The sequence below is a fragment of the Chiloscyllium punctatum genome, chromosome 48 (genome assembly GCF_047496795.1).
Source record: "Chiloscyllium punctatum isolate Juve2018m chromosome 48, sChiPun1.3, whole genome shotgun sequence".
In the NCBI taxonomy this organism is placed as follows: domain Eukaryota; kingdom Metazoa; phylum Chordata; class Chondrichthyes; order Orectolobiformes; family Hemiscylliidae; genus Chiloscyllium; species Chiloscyllium punctatum.
In genome coordinates, this window is record NC_092786.1 from 44,509,934 (window position 1) to 44,528,433 (window position 18,500).

The window sequence follows — 18,500 nt, forward strand, 5'->3', positions numbered from 1 at the left end:
AGGCAGTAACTCTCAAATTAGATAAAATTGAATGAAGGATATCTTAAATAAAGACAGAATTAGCAAAGTTGGCTGTTTATCATTGGACATACCACAGTGGCTCCTGTACTGGTTTGCCCACTTCCTAACCAAGGCATTGAAGAAGAAGCAGAAAGCTGGCTGGATCCAAAATGAGTTGTACTTGTTTGGCTAGTACTCACTGTTGAGCGATGCTCAAGATCATCAGAACTATAAGAGATCATAATGGCTATATTACAACTTTGGATGATGCAAATACTGAAGTTCAAATTTAATTTTGAAACACAATCTGATTACATATTACACTTAAGAATAATTTTAATGGATTAAATAAAGTTTTTTACCTTCTAGATTCCCTGTCTGAATCTTCACCAATCCAGGTATAGGGCTGGTCAGCCAGAATTGCAGATACATCAAGTTCTTGGACATCATGAGTTGAAGCCAACACCATCTCGTTGGAATTTGCCTTTTAAAAGGGAGAAAAAAAACTGAATTCAAACAAAAAGGAAAATTTTATAAAGCACAGATATCATATATAAAAAAACCAATATTAGCAACGACCTTTAACACTGCAGGTAGATTCATCAAGCTACCAAGAAATACATCCACAAAATATTTGCAATTTGTAACAGAACCCATTTATCAAAAAAGTTGGGTAGTATTTTGAAGATGTTGAGAGAGTGGGGCCAGGTGGATTACCGCAAGTTCAGGGAGAGATGTATGGGGGAGCTGTTTTGAGTTCAGGAAATGTAGAAGCACTATTTTTCTGAATGTCTTGCAGTTTTTAACTGCAGAACTTGAACATGTTTTTGCATGTTTTCCACTCAAAGATAGCTATTACAATAGGATAGAACTACAATTGAACAAGGCCTAGGAAATGAGATACAATGTGTACAATGTGGGAGAGGAAGGGCTTGTGCTGGTGCCAGCAGCAGAGGGGTAGCAAGGTGTGTGTTGCAGCTGGGGTCCAATTAAGGGAGGGACGGGTGCAGCCAGATCTTGGCAGGGAGACAAATGTCCCTGTTCAGCTTTATATGGTTGGACAACACATTCCTGCGCATGTCCACAAGCAGTATAATAAAGATTACTTACTCTCTCAGTAAGCCTTGCTTTTCCTCTTTTCATTGCCATTATTTCCAAAGGCTGGAAAGCTCAAACTAATTTGCTTGAAAATAGAATTGTTGTTAACACAAAGGCACACAGCCTTGCTAAAATATTTAAACAACTAGCCCACCTTCTGGAAGTGGAGTGGGTTGTCTGTCCCTCATCAGACTTCAGGAAGTCGATGGGATCAAGGCAATAGAGCTCCTGATTCAGAGATTTAATATCACACCAGAACCAAACTCAGATGGCTTTTGGAGGTTAAAACCTCCCCTAACAGAGTTGATGGGTCTGTGGCTGAAAAGTGAAGTAGCAGGTTAACATTTTATTAATGAACCTTTATTAGAATTGAAAAGTGAAAATTAAGTATAGCTTTTATGTCAGGTAGGAACAAATAATACAAGTGGAGATGATCAGAATTGTTAACTAAATCATCATCTCAAAAACAGATGACATAAAAGACTGTCTCAACAAGGCACTGGAAAATACTAAACCAAAGGAACATGCAAACAGCAGAATGAGAAGAGGTAATGAGACAAGTCCCCTGAAAGAAAAGAGTATGGGAATAAAGTAAAGAGAGAAAATAAAATTAAAACTGCAGGTGGCCTGAAATGAAAACAGAAACTGCTGAAATGACACAGTGGGAAGCAGATAACAGATAACACCTCTGCTTTAAAAACAGATGTCTCCCCAAGGAAATATGTTCTGAAAAAGGTTCCATGTCCAAATGTCAACTTACTTTTCCTTCTTAACAGACCCACAGTACATCAGTGACCTAGGGTGTAATATTCTCTGCTCTAAAGGTGGCAAGAAGGGGAAATAAAGGGTTGAGGTCATCCTGAAGCAAAATGCATCCCCTTCTCACCATCTCAACAATTTAATGTGAGGCATGAATATCTATGGGTAACTTTCTCAATTTGCTAGAGGTTAATTAATGGCCACTTAAAAGCCTCGACTCACCACCTCTCTGAATCTATCACCTGTGAGGCTGAGAAAGCTGGTTTATTTCCTGATTACCTGCCTACAGGTTTTGGGTGGGTGGGTGGGTGGTAGGGAATGTGCTCCACTTACTCCAATCTGGGCACAACTACAGGCACAGATAATGTGCAAGGAGTCAAAGGGGTGACCTTTCAATGCCACCCCCTTGACTCCGAACTCACTAATACCGCTTCCTTGGTGACCCCCAACCTGTCAATCACCACCTATCACACTAACTGCTCCATCATAAAAACATAGAAAAAATTCTGCCCTATATCATTTCCATGAGCAGGTTGGAAATGTAACTGGGTTTCCAAAGGTATAAATTATGCTGGATGCTACTGAAGATTAAAAATTAACTACTTGGGGGAGTTGAGTTCTGTGTTTTTTAAGGTGAAGGGTGGAAGGTATAGGGGAGATGTCAGGGGTGGGTTCTTTACCCAGAGAGTGGTGGGGGCATGGAATGCGCTGCCCGTGGGAGTGGTAGAGTCAGAATCATTGGCGACCTTTAAGCGGCATTTGGATAGGTACATGGATGGGTGCTTAATCTAGGATAGAAGTTCGGCACAACATCGTGGGCTGAAGGGCCTGTTCTGTGCTGTATTGTTCTATGTTCAAGCCTAAGCAACTATGCAGAAGCTATGTTGTCATAGAAAGTCTGGCAAAATGTGTAATGCCGTCTACTAATGTTAGAGATACACATCACAATTGTTGCCCATTGACATTTACTGGAAGGTGGGGTATAACAGATCCTGTGCATCACCATGTCAACGAGAAATTAGAAATTCTACAAAACTAGCAAGACTGACTCCATAGGGTTAAAAGTTTGTAAAATATTTCAGCTGGTGGAATTCATAAGCCACTTATCGTTCTTACCTTATTAATTGCAAATGCCATTATGGCATCTGAGTCTTTGTGAATAACCTTTGCTTTTCTACCAGGATAGCCCAGCTCTGTTTCAACCTAAAAGATTGTATTATGTATGAGTACTATGGTTGTGAGTATATCCACACACCTCAAAAATGATATACTGATGATGTTATTTGCCTTTAATATGGAAATAAAACACAAACACACAGCAAAAAAATTTAAAACTCACCAGCATTACTATTTGTTTAATGGTTTTAGCATTGCAGCAAACAGCTGTATATAAATTAGCAATGTAATCCTTTTGAATTCACACAGAATGACATATTTGTGCTTGCACTGCAACCTCCACAGACAAAACAACTATGAGATGGACCTCCACTTGTGTACAATTATTTACTTTCACATGCCATTAAACAAGATGTTGAAGCTAGTGTATGTATAAGAGCTGCTAAAGGTGAGGGGTGGGTAAGGGATGCTACCTTGTTGCTTCCACGATGTTCCGCTACGCAGTTTTGTTTGACTTGATCCACATGGTCTTCTACTGACTACACAACACAGCACACAGTCACAGCACATTACACATGCACAGAAATAAAAAAAAAACGAAAATGAATAAAATGTTTTTACTGAATTAAAAAAATGAAGCCTTGGCAGTATTATATTTGGGAGAATAAAGCTATTTTATTGTACTGGACAATTTAAAAAATTTCTCATCTAAGTATTTCAGCAATGGAATTTTTCTTTCTCTTTTCATATAAAGATTGGAAGAAGACAAAAAGGGTTTCAAAGTGGACTACAGAAAGAGAGAGAGAGGAAGAGAGAGAAAACGAAAAAGAAAAAGAAAAGCAGGGGCAGCAGGCAATGGAAATGGGAAGAAACTGAATCCAACTTCCCCCAACCCCCCCAACACCACCACCATCCAACAGCTCCTGCGCTTAACACCAAAAGACAGCAGTGAAAACTAGGTGTGTCAAGTGCACTGTCACCCACAGTTTCAAAATCAAACTTGCTTTCCCATAAGAATTAGAAGATTTGAAATTGATGAAACCAAAAGGCAGAACCACAATTAGCATCAACGAGAACTATTATAGGAAACGCAAGATGTCAACATTACTAATATTATGTCTAATGAACTAAGTGAGTAAATTCTGACAAATTCTTTAATAGTTCATCCCAAAAAGATTAATCAACTGAAAACCTCCCTTGATATTCCTAATGCCTTCCAAAAAAAAAACATTTATCTGAATGGGGAAATAAAGAATTCAGAAGAGATCAGTCACTAGATAAATGTAAGGTGCTGCATTTTGAAAAAGCAAAACAGAGCAGAACTCACACACTTAATGGTAAGGTCCTTGTGGGCGGCATGGTGGCACAGTGGTTAGCACTGCTGCCTCACAGCGCCAGAGACCCAGGTTCAATTCCCGCCTCAGGCGACTGACTGTGTGGAGTTTGCATGTTCTCCCCGTGTCTGTGTGGGTTTCCTCCGGGTGCTCCGGTTTCCTCCCACAGTCCAAAGATGTGCAGGTCAGGTGAATTGGCCATGCTAAATTGCCCGTAGTGTTAGGTGGGGGGTAAATGTAGGGGTATGGGTGGGTTGCGCTTCGGCGGGTCGGTGTGGACTTGTTGGGCCAAAGGGCCTGTTTCCACACTGTAATGTAATCTAATCCTGGGGAGTATTGCTGAAGTGGAGGTGCAGCTTCACAGCTCCTTGAGAGTAGAGTCGCAGGAAGATAGGATAGTGAAGGCGGCATTTGGTAGGCTTTCCTTTATTGGTCAGAGCATTGGGAGGTCATGTTGCGGCTGTACAGGACATTGGTTAGGTCACATTTGGAATATTGCATGCAATACTGGTCTCCCTCCTATTGGAAAGATGTTGTGAAACTTGAAAGAATTCATTAAAGATTTACAAGGATGTTGCCAGGGTTGGAGGATTTGAGCTATAGAGTGAAGTGAAATGGGACAAATGACAAGCAAGTGTGCATTTTCAGCATATCTTTTCATTTCTGTAGAGGTGTGAAGTATTACCAATGTAAAGAACAATGGTTTCACTGTATATGCTTACAGTAGCTGTCTAACTTCAAATTGGGAACCTCTGGGCCTGACTGACAAATGCAATACTTTCTTTAGGAGGTATAACAAGTGGCTAAGGACAAAGAGAAATTAAATTAGTCTATAACAGAGATCCTGCTGATGAATGTGGTTTTCTTCCTCTCCAGACAAAATCAAAAATCTGAAATCCATCATTCTTACACGTTTGAAAATCAAACTGTTTGACAAAAATTGCTCAACAACCCCACTGACTTGCCACCAGGCAAAACATGTTAAACTTGGAGGAAATAAAGATTTTATAATGAAATAAAATCTGGAATGCGACAAACAAAGTGAATATACAAGTTAGGTGAAGTAGTCACAGAAAACCAGAATGTCATGACAATGTTTGTATGAAATCACCATGCAGTCACTAACAACACTATATTTTCATTTATAAAATTTTAGTGGTAAAACTTGAAGTTTACACAGAAAGGTGATCGATTTTCTTTTTAAGAGGAAGAATTATCCAGAGGCTGATTGTTACAAGATTCAGATCATGATACATTCTGGGAGAAAGAACATTTATATTTTGATTTCTGAACAGCCTCCTTATCGTCAAATTGATATGTTCAGAAAGCCAGTATTATGCATAGAGAAGGCAAAAAGGAAGACACAAATCAGAATAAACAAGCAAGATTTGGGTTAAGTGAACAATACTGCCAGGGCTATAAAACAAGGAGGCAAGCAGTAAATTGATGATGTGTCTAACTTATTCAAGGTAATTCAGTATGCATTTCCTTATACTTAGATTAAAGAAAATTTCATTAGGGTGTAAGTTGTTCTGAATTCTTGATAATACATTATTTACAAGGTGGTTTCCTTCCAACTGAATTGTCATTGAAATTAGAGCTTGCTCTGCCACTCAAATGGATCATGGTTGAACCTTGGTGTTAATGCCATATTCCTACTTTCTCTGCAGCTCCCTTAATGCCTTTAAAATGGGAGACTAAGGTTGGGATTTTTGATTACTCGTAGATTCAAGAAGGGGTACAGGTGCGATTTGAAAATCACTTTTCTGGATGATGATACTGGATCTCCACACCTCTGGAATGCAATACAATTTTCAAAGTAGGAGTGAGAGGATGGAGACACAGAGGGACAATGTAATTTGCAAAACTGAAATCTGCAAACCTGAATAGTCTGATGCGTTAGTGTGCAACTGTCAGGTTCAAAGCAGATAGGAGTTTTTAAAAAAAAGTTATTTTCTAAACATTAAGCCATGGGAACCTTGCAGTGAAATGTGTGCTCTGTCTTGCATTTGACCATCTAGGCCACTTTTGAACTCTTTGGGCCTGTCAAAGTGCTGCCTGCTCTCTAACAAAGGGGACATATCCCATTATGACTGAATAACATGGTTCTATTAGTAAGAGTTAATAGATATGGATGCAAAATTACTAGATTTAAGTTATATATTATAAATAGGTGTAAATAGATAGAAACACAAGTTAAGTACGGCTAAAATATGCACAAACTACGAAGTAAGTATTTATAATAACTGAGTTTTCATGCCCTTCCTTTCCAATTAAAAGGATGATGTGGTTAGAGATGTTAAAATCATGTCCTGTACATGGACATAGCTGAGGCTGTTGGGGGCAGAGAATGTAGAATCTGCAGCTGGTCTGAGTTAGATTTTGGGGTGGCGGGGGGGGGGGGGGGGGGGGGTGGAGTTAGTCTTGAGAAGCACTCCTGTTCTTTATGGCCCACAAACAAATCATTTAGAAATTTAGAATTATAATATATAATATCATCTTATCGAATGCTAAACTCCCATAACCCAGATTAAAACTTGCATTAAATTCTTAATTGCACCTTTCATTTCAAAATTTATGCAATTGCTTCCACCTGTCGATTTTGACAAAAGAAAACAGCAGTTAAAGCATTGATAGCTTGTAGCATGTCAGAAATACAATGGGAAAAGCTTTATCATCACGTTAAACAACTACCCACCTTTTCCCACTGAATGGATAAATTTAAAAGCAAGTATTCAGGGTCTAAGACATAGTAATTCTGTTAATGTTAAATTGATTTCTTCAACTGAATTTATACAAGTTGACACATCATCATTTGCATAATTTGTGTTTAGCTTTACACAGTCATAGCAAATATGCCTTTAAATCTAAAATACTAATTCCAGAATTCCAAATCTTAAAAAAGGCAAGAACTTTTATCTTTATTGCCATTTACCTCACTTTGCTTTCTTTTCTTTGTGAATATAAATCTGATGAATGTGTCTTGTAGAATTTCTTGTTTAACCAAGAAATGCCATAGCCTTTTAACAGGAAACGTTGAGTAATGTCGTGACCTGATGTAAAATAAACAACAGTGGATGATGGACATACAGCCACAACTAATTAAATATTTTTGTGTCTTTCTTTTAATTGGTCATATTATTTATCATCAATTATCAGTCATTTTATTTAAAGTGGTAGTACTTTTCAGAAATTATTTGTAACATATCAGACGAAACATTTCATGCAAATACATCTCCAATAACATTATGTGTATTAAGCTTTAAACTCAGCCTAACTTTCCCATCCTTAAATGCAGGATGCTATGCCAATCTGATGTTTGCTGGCCATTTGCAATCCACTACTTTAATTATGGAGCATTATTTAATGTAGGTAACTTATTATCTCAAATTAACAAAGTGAAAGAAAAAAAGTAATGTCATTAAAATGGCTAACCCGTTATTAGGAGGTGCTGAAGAGATAAAATAAAATGCTGGGTTGTATAAATGCTGGCTACAAAGTTCTAAGGCGATGATGCTGAACTTGTATTGAACCTTGGAAATACTGCACCAGCCATTTAGCCTTGGCCAGTGCATTTCAGGAGAGATACAGAACTATTCAAAGGCTAGAGGTTGTAAGGATGGTTGTTGAACAGCGAACATTGAGTTATGAGGGAAAACAGCATTCCCTGAAACCTATTCTGGATAACAGGGGAATGAATTGACAGATAAATGAAGATATTCATTGGTATGAAGAATTTGAATATAGCATATTACGCTTGAACTTTAAACAGAATTATCCCTATAGTGTAAAGGGTTAACATTAAAATACAAGACAGTTTACACCACTGTAAGATCACATGACTACTAGAACTAGTGGGAGATAGTCCTATCTAGAAGCCTTCTGTTAAGTCTGGTCCTCTACTCAGATTTAAGACAATATTCAATGAAAAGTAATGTTCAGTGATAACTGGGTTTCCTAATGTAGTTATCAATCCAAATTTCAGAAACGAAATTATAATCGCAATGATAGAACAGTCCTGGGATGACAGAGATGTTCAATGATAAGAAATTTGGGTAAATTGTGTGCATATTTTCTACTTTACAGAATGAGGAGTCATCTTATTGAAACAAGACAGTTACTAAAATTCTGCTCCCTAGTTTGTCAATGTATAAAGGGGTACAGTTTACTTATAATGGGCTCTTTGCTTCAGACTGAAAGTAGGAGAAATGTCTTCGCTCAGAGTTGTGAATCAAGTGGATTTTCTACTCCAGATGGCGGTGAATTCTTGATTTCTCAGAGAATCAAGGGATATTGGGAAAGCAGAGTTGAAATCCAAGATAATCCAGGACAGCAATGAATGGTGGCTCAGTATTGACAGGTTGTATGGTCCAGAAAAATATGTTGCTGGAAAAGCGCAGCAGGTCAGGCAGCATCCAAGGAGCAGGAGAATCGACGTTTCGGGCATAAGCACTTCTTCAGGAATGAGGAGGGAGTGCCAAGCAGGCTAAGATAAAAGGGAGGAGGGACTTGGTGGAGGGGCATTGGGAATGCGATAGGTGGAAGGAGGTTAAGGTGAGGATGATAGGCCAGAGAGGAGGTGGGGGGGGGAAAAGAGGTCGGGAAGAAGATAACAGGTCAAGAAGGCAGTGCAGAGTCTGAGGGTTGGGACTGAGATAAGGTGGGGGGAGGGGAAATGAGAAAGCTGGAGAAATCTGCATTCATCCCTTGTGGTTGGAGGGTTCCTAGGCAGAAGACGAGGCGCTCTTCCTCCAGGTGTAGTGCTGCCATGGTCTGATGATGGAGAAGGCCAAGGACCTGCATGTCCTTGGTGGAGTGGGAGGGGTGTTAAAAGTGTTCAGCTACGGGGCAGTTGGGTTGGTTGGTGCGGGTGTTCCAGAGGTGTTCTCTGAAACGTTTCGCAAGTAGGTGGCCTGTTTCCCCAATGTAGAGGAGGCCACATCGGGTGCAGTGGATGCAGTAAATAATGTGTGTGGAGGTGCAGGTGAATTTGTGATGGATATGGAAGGATCCCTTGGGGCCTTGGAGGGAAGTGAGGGGGAAGGTGTGGGCTCAAGTTTTGCATTTCTTGCGGTTGCAGGGGAAGGTGCCGGGAGTGGAGGTTGGGTTGGTGGGGGGTGTGGACCTGATGAGGGAGTCGCGGAGGGAGTCGTCTTTCCGGAACGCTGATAGGGGAGGGGAGGGAAATATATCCTTGGTGGTGGGGTCTGTTTGGAGGTGGCGGAAATGTCGAAGGATGATACGATGTATCTGAAGATTGGTGGGGTGGTAGGTGAGGACCAGTGGGGTTCTGTCCTGGTGGTGGCGATTGGAGGGGCGGGGTTCAAGGGCAGAGGAGCCGGAAGTGGAGGAGATGCAGTGGAGAGCATCGACAACCACGTCTGAGGGGAAATTGCGGTCTTTGAAGAAGGAAGCCATCTGGGTTGTTCGGTATTGGAATTAGTCCTCCTGGGAGCAGATGCGGCGGAGGCGAAGGAATTGGGAATATGGGATGGCGTTTTTACAGGGGGCAGGGTGGGAGGAGGTATAATCTAGGTAGCTGTAGGAGTTGGTCGATTTATAGTAAATGTCCGTGTTGAGTCAGTTGCCAGAGATAGAAATGTAGGGGTCTAGGAAGGGGGAGGGGAGGGGAGTCTGAGACAGTTCAGGTAAATTTGAGGTTGGGGTGGAAGGTGTTAGTAAAGTGGATGAACTGTTCAACCTCCTCGTGGGAGTACGTGGTAGCGCCGATACAGTCATCGATGTAGTGGAGGAAAAGGTGGGGGGTGGCTCAACACGGACATTTACTATAAACCGACTGACTCCCATAGCTAGATTACACCTCCTCCCATCCTGCCCCCTGTAAAAACGCCATCCCATATTCCCAATTCCTTCGCCTCCGCCGCATCTGCTCCCAGGAGGACCAATTCCAAATACCGAACAACCCAGATGGCCTCCTTCTTCAAAGACCGCAATTTCCCCTCTGACGTGATTGACGATGCTCTCCACCGCATCTCCTCCACTTCCTGCTCCTCTGCCCTTGAACCCCGCCCCTCCAATCGCCACCAGGACAGAACCCCACTGGTCCTCACCTACCACCCCACCAACCTTCAGATATATCGTATAACCTTCGTCATTTCTGCCACCTCCAAACAGACCCCACCACCAAGGATATATTTCCCTCCCCTCCCCTATCAGCGTTCCAGAAAGACCACTCCCTCCGCGACTCCCTAGTCAGGTTCACACCCCCCACCAACCCAACCTCCACTCCCGGCACCTTCCCCTGCAACCGCAAGAAATGCAAAACTTGCGCCCACACCTTCCCCCTCACTTCCCTCCAAGGCCCCAAGGGATCCTTCCATATCCGTCACAAATGCACCTGCACATCCACATTAGATATGATGCGGAGCTGGGCTGAGGAGTGGCAGATGGAGTTCAACCCTGCCAAGTGTGAGGTTGTCCATTTTGGAAGAACAAATAAGAATGCGGAATACAGGGTTAATGGTAGGGTTCTTAGTCAGGTGGAGGAACAGAGGGATCTTGGGGTCTATGTACATAGATCTTTGAAAGTTGCCACTCAGATGGATAGAGTTTGTAAGAAGGCCTATGGTGTATTATCGTTCATTAGCAGAGGGATTGAATTCAAGAGTCGTGAAGTGATGATGCAGCTGTACAGGACTTTGGTTAGGCCACAGTTGGAGTACTGTGTGCAGTTCTGGTCGCCTCACTTTAGGAAAGATGTAGAAGCTTTGGAGAGGGTGCAGAGAAGATTTACCAGGATGTTGCCTGGAATGGAGAATAGGTCGTACGAGGATAGGTTGAGAGTTCTCGGCCTTTTCTCGTTGGAACGGCGAAGGATGAGGGGTGACTTCATAGAGGTTTATAAGATGATCAGAGGAATAGATAGAGTAGACAGTCAGAAACTTTTTCCCCAGGTACAACAGAGTGTTACAAGGGGACATAAATTTAAGGTGAAGGGTGGAAGGTATAGGGGAGATGTCAGGGGTGGGTTCTTTACCCAGAGAGAGTGGTGGGGGCATGGAATGCGCTGCCCGTGGGAGTGGTAGAGTCAGAATCATTGGCGACCTTTAAGCGGCATTTGGATAGGTACATGGATGGGTGCTTAATCTAGGATAGAAGTTCGGCACATCATTGTGGGCTGAAGGGCCTGTTCTGTGCTGTATTGTTCTATGTTCTATACACATCATTTACTGCATCCACTGCACCCAATGTGGCCTCCTCTACATTGGGGAAACAGGCCACCTACTTGCAAAACGTTTCAGAGAACACCTCTGGGACACCCGCACCAACCAACTCAACTGTTCCGTGGCTGAACACTTTTAACACCCCTCCCACTCCACCAAGGACATGCAGGTCCTTGGCCTCCTCTATCACCAGACCATGGCAACATGACGCCTGGAGGAAGAGCACCACATCTTCCGCCTAGGAACCCTCCAACCACAAGGGATGAATGCAGATTTCTCCAGCTTTCTCATTTCCCCTCTCCCCCCACCTTATCTCAGTCCCAACCCTCGGACTCAGCACTGCCTTCTTGACCTGTTATCTTCTTCCCGACCTCTCCCCCCCACCTCCTCTCTGGCCTATCATCCTCACCTCAACCTCCTTCTACCTATCGCATTCCCAACGCCCCTCCTTCAAGTCCCTCCTCCCTACCTTTTATCTTAGCCTGCTTGGCACACCCTCCTCATTCCTGAAGAAGGCCTTATGCCCAAAACGTCGATTCTCCTGCTCCTTGGATGCTGCCTGACCTGTTGCGCTTTTCCAGCAACAAATTTTTCAGCTCTGATCTCCAGCATCTGCAGTCCTCACTTTCTCCAGGTTGTATGGTACTCTCCTGCTTTTTCTTGTGTTTGACCTTCAGGGTCAACTACTTTCATATTTCTTTAACTCACCTAACAATCACCTATGATGAAAGTTTATGGCAATTATTTTATATCATGCAACCTTTGTTTCCTTTTCATGGGATTTAGGACAATAAAAAATAACTTACAAATAATTATTTTGAAAATACTTTTTTACATTTACTCTCTGGGAATAGTTATAGGATACAAACTTAAGGCACATGTAATCAGTTACCAAAATGCTTATTTGACCTTCTAAAAATGTACTAAACGGCATCTTCTGTTTGTTCCCTTACTTAAATGGAGTATTTTCTGGTTCAAGCATTGCTTTGTGTCGCAAAATGGCTGGTCCAGCAGCTGCCGAGAAATCACTTGGGTAGGTGTTAATATAACTTGGAGGTGGGCCTTCAAATTGTTCCATTTTTGCCTGTAGCAATTGTTGCCAGTTTTCTAAAGTCTTAATGACAGCATTGCCCAATGGTGAAGTTACTGGAAGATCTGTGAACAAAGTTAAACATTTATTTTGAAGAACAAAATTGGAAGTCACTTTTTAAAGCAGCTTTCACCTCTCATGTAAAATTTAAACTAAAATTATTTTGCTTTTCAAAATCAAAGTGAATACTGTTTGGATGAAAAATAAACTTAACTTTATTATTCATCCTGTTCGAATATTTGTTTTTTTATTATTAACCAGTGAAATTTACACATTGCAAAACTATTTTTTATTGCTATTTAAAAACCCTTGCATACCCCTTTTAACTTTGTACCTTTCATAAATTTCTTGAAAAAAAAAGAGGCATTTCAGCAGAGAATCCATATGTTAAATAAATGTCTTTCCAGCTGATTCTACCTATGAGCTTATTCAATTGTTTTTGTTTACTGCACATGTAGGAGTTTATATTTATTGTGAATACTGGGGCAGATTATAAGACAGCAAGATGACGAAGGCAGATTGTTAAAATATTGGCTGCCACAAAACATATTCAATACAGAAAAGTGAGAGATGATACATTTTGATAGGATAAATCAGAGGAGAATGCAATAAACTAAACGTTACAATTTTTAAAAGGAGGCGAAGGAAGAGAGAGACCTGGGAATACTTGTGCACAGATCTTTGAAAATGTCAGAACAGATTAACAGAAGTTATAAAAATAATGAGGTCCTAGGCTTTACAAACAGTACCAGAAAGTTATGCAAAGCGTATATAAAGTACGAGGTCTGCCTCAGCTGATGTCCTGTGCCCAGAATTGGACACATTTGAGTAAGGACATAAGGGCTTTGCTCAAGGTACCGAATGTTTTCAGGGATCATAGTTACATGGTTAAATAGGAAAAACTGGGATTGCTCTCTACAGAGCAGTGAGAAGCCTTGATGGAGTTATTTATAATCATGAAAGGTTTACACTGGTAACAGTTTCTATTAATTTCTCCAATAACTGAAAGGTTAATTGCCAGAGAACACAAGTTTAAGGTGTTTGGCAAATAAAAAGAGGCAACATGGGGAAACGCTTTAGGTTCTCACTTGTTTAAGGTCTGAAAGCCAATGCCTAATTAGATAGTGGATATAGATTCTATAGTAGCTTGTGAAAGGAACTGCATGAATACTTGAAGAAAAATGTGCAGGACTGTTGTGAGAGCAGTGGAGTAGGATGAACATTACTGCTCTATGAAATACTGGAGCATTGCATGCTAACCAGTGTCTGCAGTTCTTTGTTTTATTTTACCTTAATCAATCTGTTCACAATATTTCAAATTAATTTTGTTAGAAGCATGGAATTACATTGAAAATTTTAGCTTTTTGCTATCCTTCAACATAAAAAAAAATGAAATAATGAAACAGATTCAACAATTGAGTAACAATTGCCTCCATAAAGGTTTAAAAAAAACAGAACAAAAGGTTAAATTCTAGTTCTTAACACTTGCAAAGAGTAAGTGTTTACAGTTTTTTTTTAAATTCAAAAGAATGGTAATGTTTGAAAATCAGGATGATTTGTTTTAATTCTTACAAAATACCTCCAATAATGATTTAAACGAACAGAAAAGTCTAGTACCTGCAAATTCCAATCCTGCAACAGGAAAGAAGTTTCTCACATTGTTCAATGCAAGCTTAACCATTCCTAAACGTATCAGTGCCCAGCTGTAAAATAAATGTAAATGCCTTTAACAGACACAAATTTTTGATTTTACCAATTAAACTGGAGATTAAATCAACACTGAATTGAAGATTATTAACTCATTCTGTTCTATTTGATTGTCTTGAATCAAATAAATTATTAGTACTAATTTTTTAAACCATTCTGCAAGCAACATAAAAGGATACAATGGCCGATTTTTGCTAAAAATCGACCAAGTGTCAATTTCAGGCAATTTAATGGAAGCTTTCTCTATGAATGACCTCATGCAATTTTAGTCAAAAAGTGTGGCACTGAAAAAGCACAGCAGGTCAGACAGCATCCAAGGAGCAGGAGAGTCGACATTTCAGGCATAAGGGTTTTCATCAGGAATTCCTGATGAAGGACTTATACCTGAAACATAAACTCTCCTGATCCTCTGATGCAGTCTGTTCTGCTATGCTTTTCCAGCGCCACACGTTTTGCCTCTGATCTCCAGCATCTGCAGTCCTCACTTTCTCCTCATGCAATTTCACACTGCTGACCTCATTGTGTATATACCTTGCCTCTACGACACTGCCCTTGAGGTGTAATGCATTCCACCAGTGGCGGATGTATAGTACACACCATTGCTGAGACCTCCCAAGATTTATGCCAACGATACAATATTTAAAGCACAGCAGTGCACTAGTTCACAAGCTGCCAGCCAGAAATAGCTCTTCACAGTACACGTAGTGGGAGGGAAATGAAAAAAAAAACCTTCTGGAGGGCAAGAGGTGGCATGGAACTCAGGTTCATAAATGTATTACCATTATCATCTGTATGACTGATTGTCATTGTAACAGCAGCTACAAGAAGCAAGCTATACAGGCAACCACCTAAGTGCCATATCATCTGAGATTCTATTGCAGACAGTGACACTTATTCCCTTACACCTGGCAGTGCATAACATGTTGGTGTAGTTCAATATATGAGTATCACATACTGGAAAACATTCCAATAGTTGAAATCAACTTTTATTGAACAACATCAAAGCCAAGAAAAATCAAACAGAAAAAGCTACATTTGTCTCTGGAAACAAACAGGCTGTCTGTCTTTCAAACAACACCAATTTACAACAAATGCTTATTCACCCAACTCACATCTCTTGGAAAGGCAGCCGAGGCCTCTATGCTAAAGTGTCAATTAAATCCTGTTCACTTAATGCTGCACCGCTCTGTCATGCGGATGCCAATTTTCCTGCTGTGCAATGTATTCATCTTCTTCCTTGGAAGACTGCAGCTATTTCCCAGCTCTTCAGTAACTACTACATCTCCTCTTCAGCTGTTATAGTTGTGCAGGGCAGAACAAGCAAATATTATGGGGCACATACTGTCTTGACTGTACTGCAAGCTCCGTGCCCCCCTGTGTAAGAACAGGCAACATTGAATACACTCAGCTTCAGTCAGGGGTGGTTGTACAAGAAAGTCTTCAATCATGGTTACAAAGGGTGGCCCTTGTTTCCCATTAGCCATCCTTGAAGCAGGAAAATGGGGGCTCCCAAGGATGTAGGCATCATGGCAACATCCAGCATACCTGGAACAGACTTCCAGGACATGCTGCTAATGATCACAAATGATTTGCACACTGAATGGAAACCTTTTCTGTTGATGAAGTTAGCATGTTATGATACAGCAGTCTCAAGGAAATGTGCGTCGACTGTGACCTCTCGCACCAAGGGAAAAATGCTATGTTGGCAAAGCCTACTGATCCGACTGCAGGACTGACCTCTTTATGGGGAAATGAAAAGATGTGGTGCGATCTGGCACAAATAGCATTAATAAAAGGCTTACCACTTGTGTAGGCTGAGGATTGAAAGATCCCACAGAGATCCTCAGTGGATCCTTGGAAGCAATTAGCTACATAAAAAAATTTGCACAGTTGTCATCTTGATGGCCATGGTTGATAGGATAGCCACTCATTCCTTTACATCGCAAGTCCCACTCCTGCAGATGACATGGCTCGGCAGAAGTACCCTGGGAATCTTCATTCAACAGTGGCAATTCACTTCACGCATCTGAAGGAAAACAGCTTTGAAGACAATAGATTCTGGGTATCCTGTATCTCCTCTGTATCTTGACTGGATCTTCAGGTTCGACTTCTTTTGTGGAGGCTGTTTGGTAACCATCGAGGTTGATGGTGGGTTCTGGGTTAGCTGACACATTTGTTCCTCCTCAACCTCTCTGCTCCTTTATTATACCATGGCCACAGCAATGATGTTTGTTCCAAAAGACCAATGGGAGAGTATCAGAAACAAAATATCTTCTTGTAGTGACAGTAATTATGATCTGCATCTCACGAATGCATAGACATACAGTGGGAACTTGCAGGGTTTCAACAACGAGAACCATGAGTGCCTCTACATTGACTTTGACATAGTGGACCCTATTCTATTGTTCTTTTTTTTTCTTTTTAGTTACCTCTTGTCCTGAGCTTGCTACATTGGCAGAGGTGATGTCGGCAAGGTAGGCCCAGCCACAAAAGATGGTGCATGATGATCAGCAACTTCATCATTCCTTGGGTCCGGCACTGACAGCAAAGGTGAAGGAGTGACAGAAGGGTATCACAGAAACATCAACAAAATGGGCCCGGTGGTGAGAGAAGCGACTCTGACGTTGGTGGTTTGATGTAGGTGACAGTGAGGCAGTGGCGGAGGAGAATCAATCCAACAGCGAAAGATGGTGCCTGAAGAGTGGCGACTTCAACATTGGTTAGGTCCGGTGTAGACGGCAGTGAGGTGGTGGAAGAGGGATGCTGGAGCAGGCAGCGTTGATTATTGGCTGGCTCAGGATCTCTCTTTAAGATATGTCTTTCTATGTATTTTCTTATTCTTAAAATTATTCAAAATGGCACTGCATTATGACAACAGTGGAAAAGCTTTTCATTCTATTTTATTGTTTTTCTCACTGTAAAATACATGTGACCATAAAAGCATTCATTCATCCAATATTTTCAATACAAGCAATGTGTACAGAAGATTATAAGTGTCATAGGAGTATGGAGACTTTACCCCCACCATCAACAAGATAGGCAGCATTGCAATACAAATGCATGTTGGTTAATACTTACAGTTCAAGGTGAGGTCAGTTCTGTTCCCTTGTGCAGCCAATGAGATCTTGGCTTGTCTTTCAATTGTGACCTGCAGGTGACACTTTTAAGGTCACCTGTGATTATTCCTGCTTCACACAGATGACTAATCAATTTAAAATATCCAATGATGTGGTCAAGATTGCTCAGGGCCAGGATATGCATCCCACATATTTAACATGTATGGTACTATGATTAAAGGTGACTTCAACTTGTACTGCATAAGTTCAATGCTAAACAATGCAATTTTCCCTTGAAGGGTTTCACAGTACTCACACAGAGTCTGTATATTCAGACAAAAGAAAAATACTTATTCCACCCAGTTCAGGTGTGGTCAAAGCCATTTCCATTGCATATTTACGATTTAGATGAGGACACAAGGTAACAGGTCACAATTTGCTGAGTGACTTGCTGGTAACCTAGAGACACCTCCCAAAAGGGTTTTATGTTCTTTTCTTCCTTGCAGTCCTCGTTAAACCCAGTTTTGAGTTTCCATAAATTACCAGTCGACTGTAATTTACATTTTCGTCTTGAACGTTACCCTGAGTTTAAGATATGCCAGCTATCATGCTGCATAATCAGTTGTTTCAAAGCCAGAGTGGTGGTTACAATTGATGACCCTCTTCCACAGTAAGCTGTTGCCTCCTGCTGTTATACCTTCTCAATTATTTCCACTCTGCGTTCCAGCATGCTGTCTTTAATCCCCACAACTGACACTAACTTCCCTACCTTAGCAGTGGCCCCTTATAATCTTCTTGACTTTCAGTGAGCATACTGCTAGGACTGACCACGGCCCACCCTCTTCACTGTTTGGAAGGACAGTTCTGACTGATAAGTGACTGGATCCATGACATATCTGTGCAACTTCTTGGTTGACTTATTGTGAATCTTACTGCACTGGACTTGCAGGACTGGCCATGGCCCATTCCCTGGACTGCAGTCATAGGGATCTTCTGACCCTGACCCCCACTCAACAAGGCTGGCTGACAGTGCCCAAACTACTGGACTGATATTGAACATTGTCTTTGACTGACTGGAGTAGGTTTGAAGGGGTGAATGGCTTACTCCTGCTTCTATTTTCTATATTTCTATGTCTTAGGGTGAGGACTGTCCAGC

At 41.2% G+C, this 18,500-nt stretch overlaps 1 protein-coding gene across 4 annotated transcripts in view; it reads right to left on the bottom strand.

The window, feature by feature from the left end:
• dmxl2 (Dmx-like 2) overlaps nucleotides 1-18,500 on the bottom strand; it is a 141,772-nt gene that overhangs the window by 20,865 nt on the left and 102,407 nt on the right. For 2 of the 4 annotated variants that reach the window (XM_072565099.1, XM_072565096.1), the window contains 7 exons: nucleotides 14,199-14,284; nucleotides 12,445-12,646; nucleotides 7,243-7,360; nucleotides 3,447-3,512; nucleotides 2,974-3,060; nucleotides 363-484; nucleotides 93-228 (listed from right to left, as the gene is read on the bottom strand). In XM_072565099.1, the coding sequence (XP_072421200.1) occupies nucleotides 93-228; nucleotides 363-484; nucleotides 2,974-3,060; nucleotides 3,447-3,512; nucleotides 7,243-7,360; nucleotides 12,445-12,646; nucleotides 14,199-14,284 (817 nt within the window). The remainder of the gene's footprint in view (nucleotides 1-92; nucleotides 229-362; nucleotides 485-2,973; nucleotides 3,061-3,446; nucleotides 3,513-7,242; nucleotides 7,361-12,444; nucleotides 12,647-14,198; nucleotides 14,285-18,500) is intronic. The other 2 variants (XM_072565098.1, XM_072565097.1) reach the window with 2 other exon arrangements.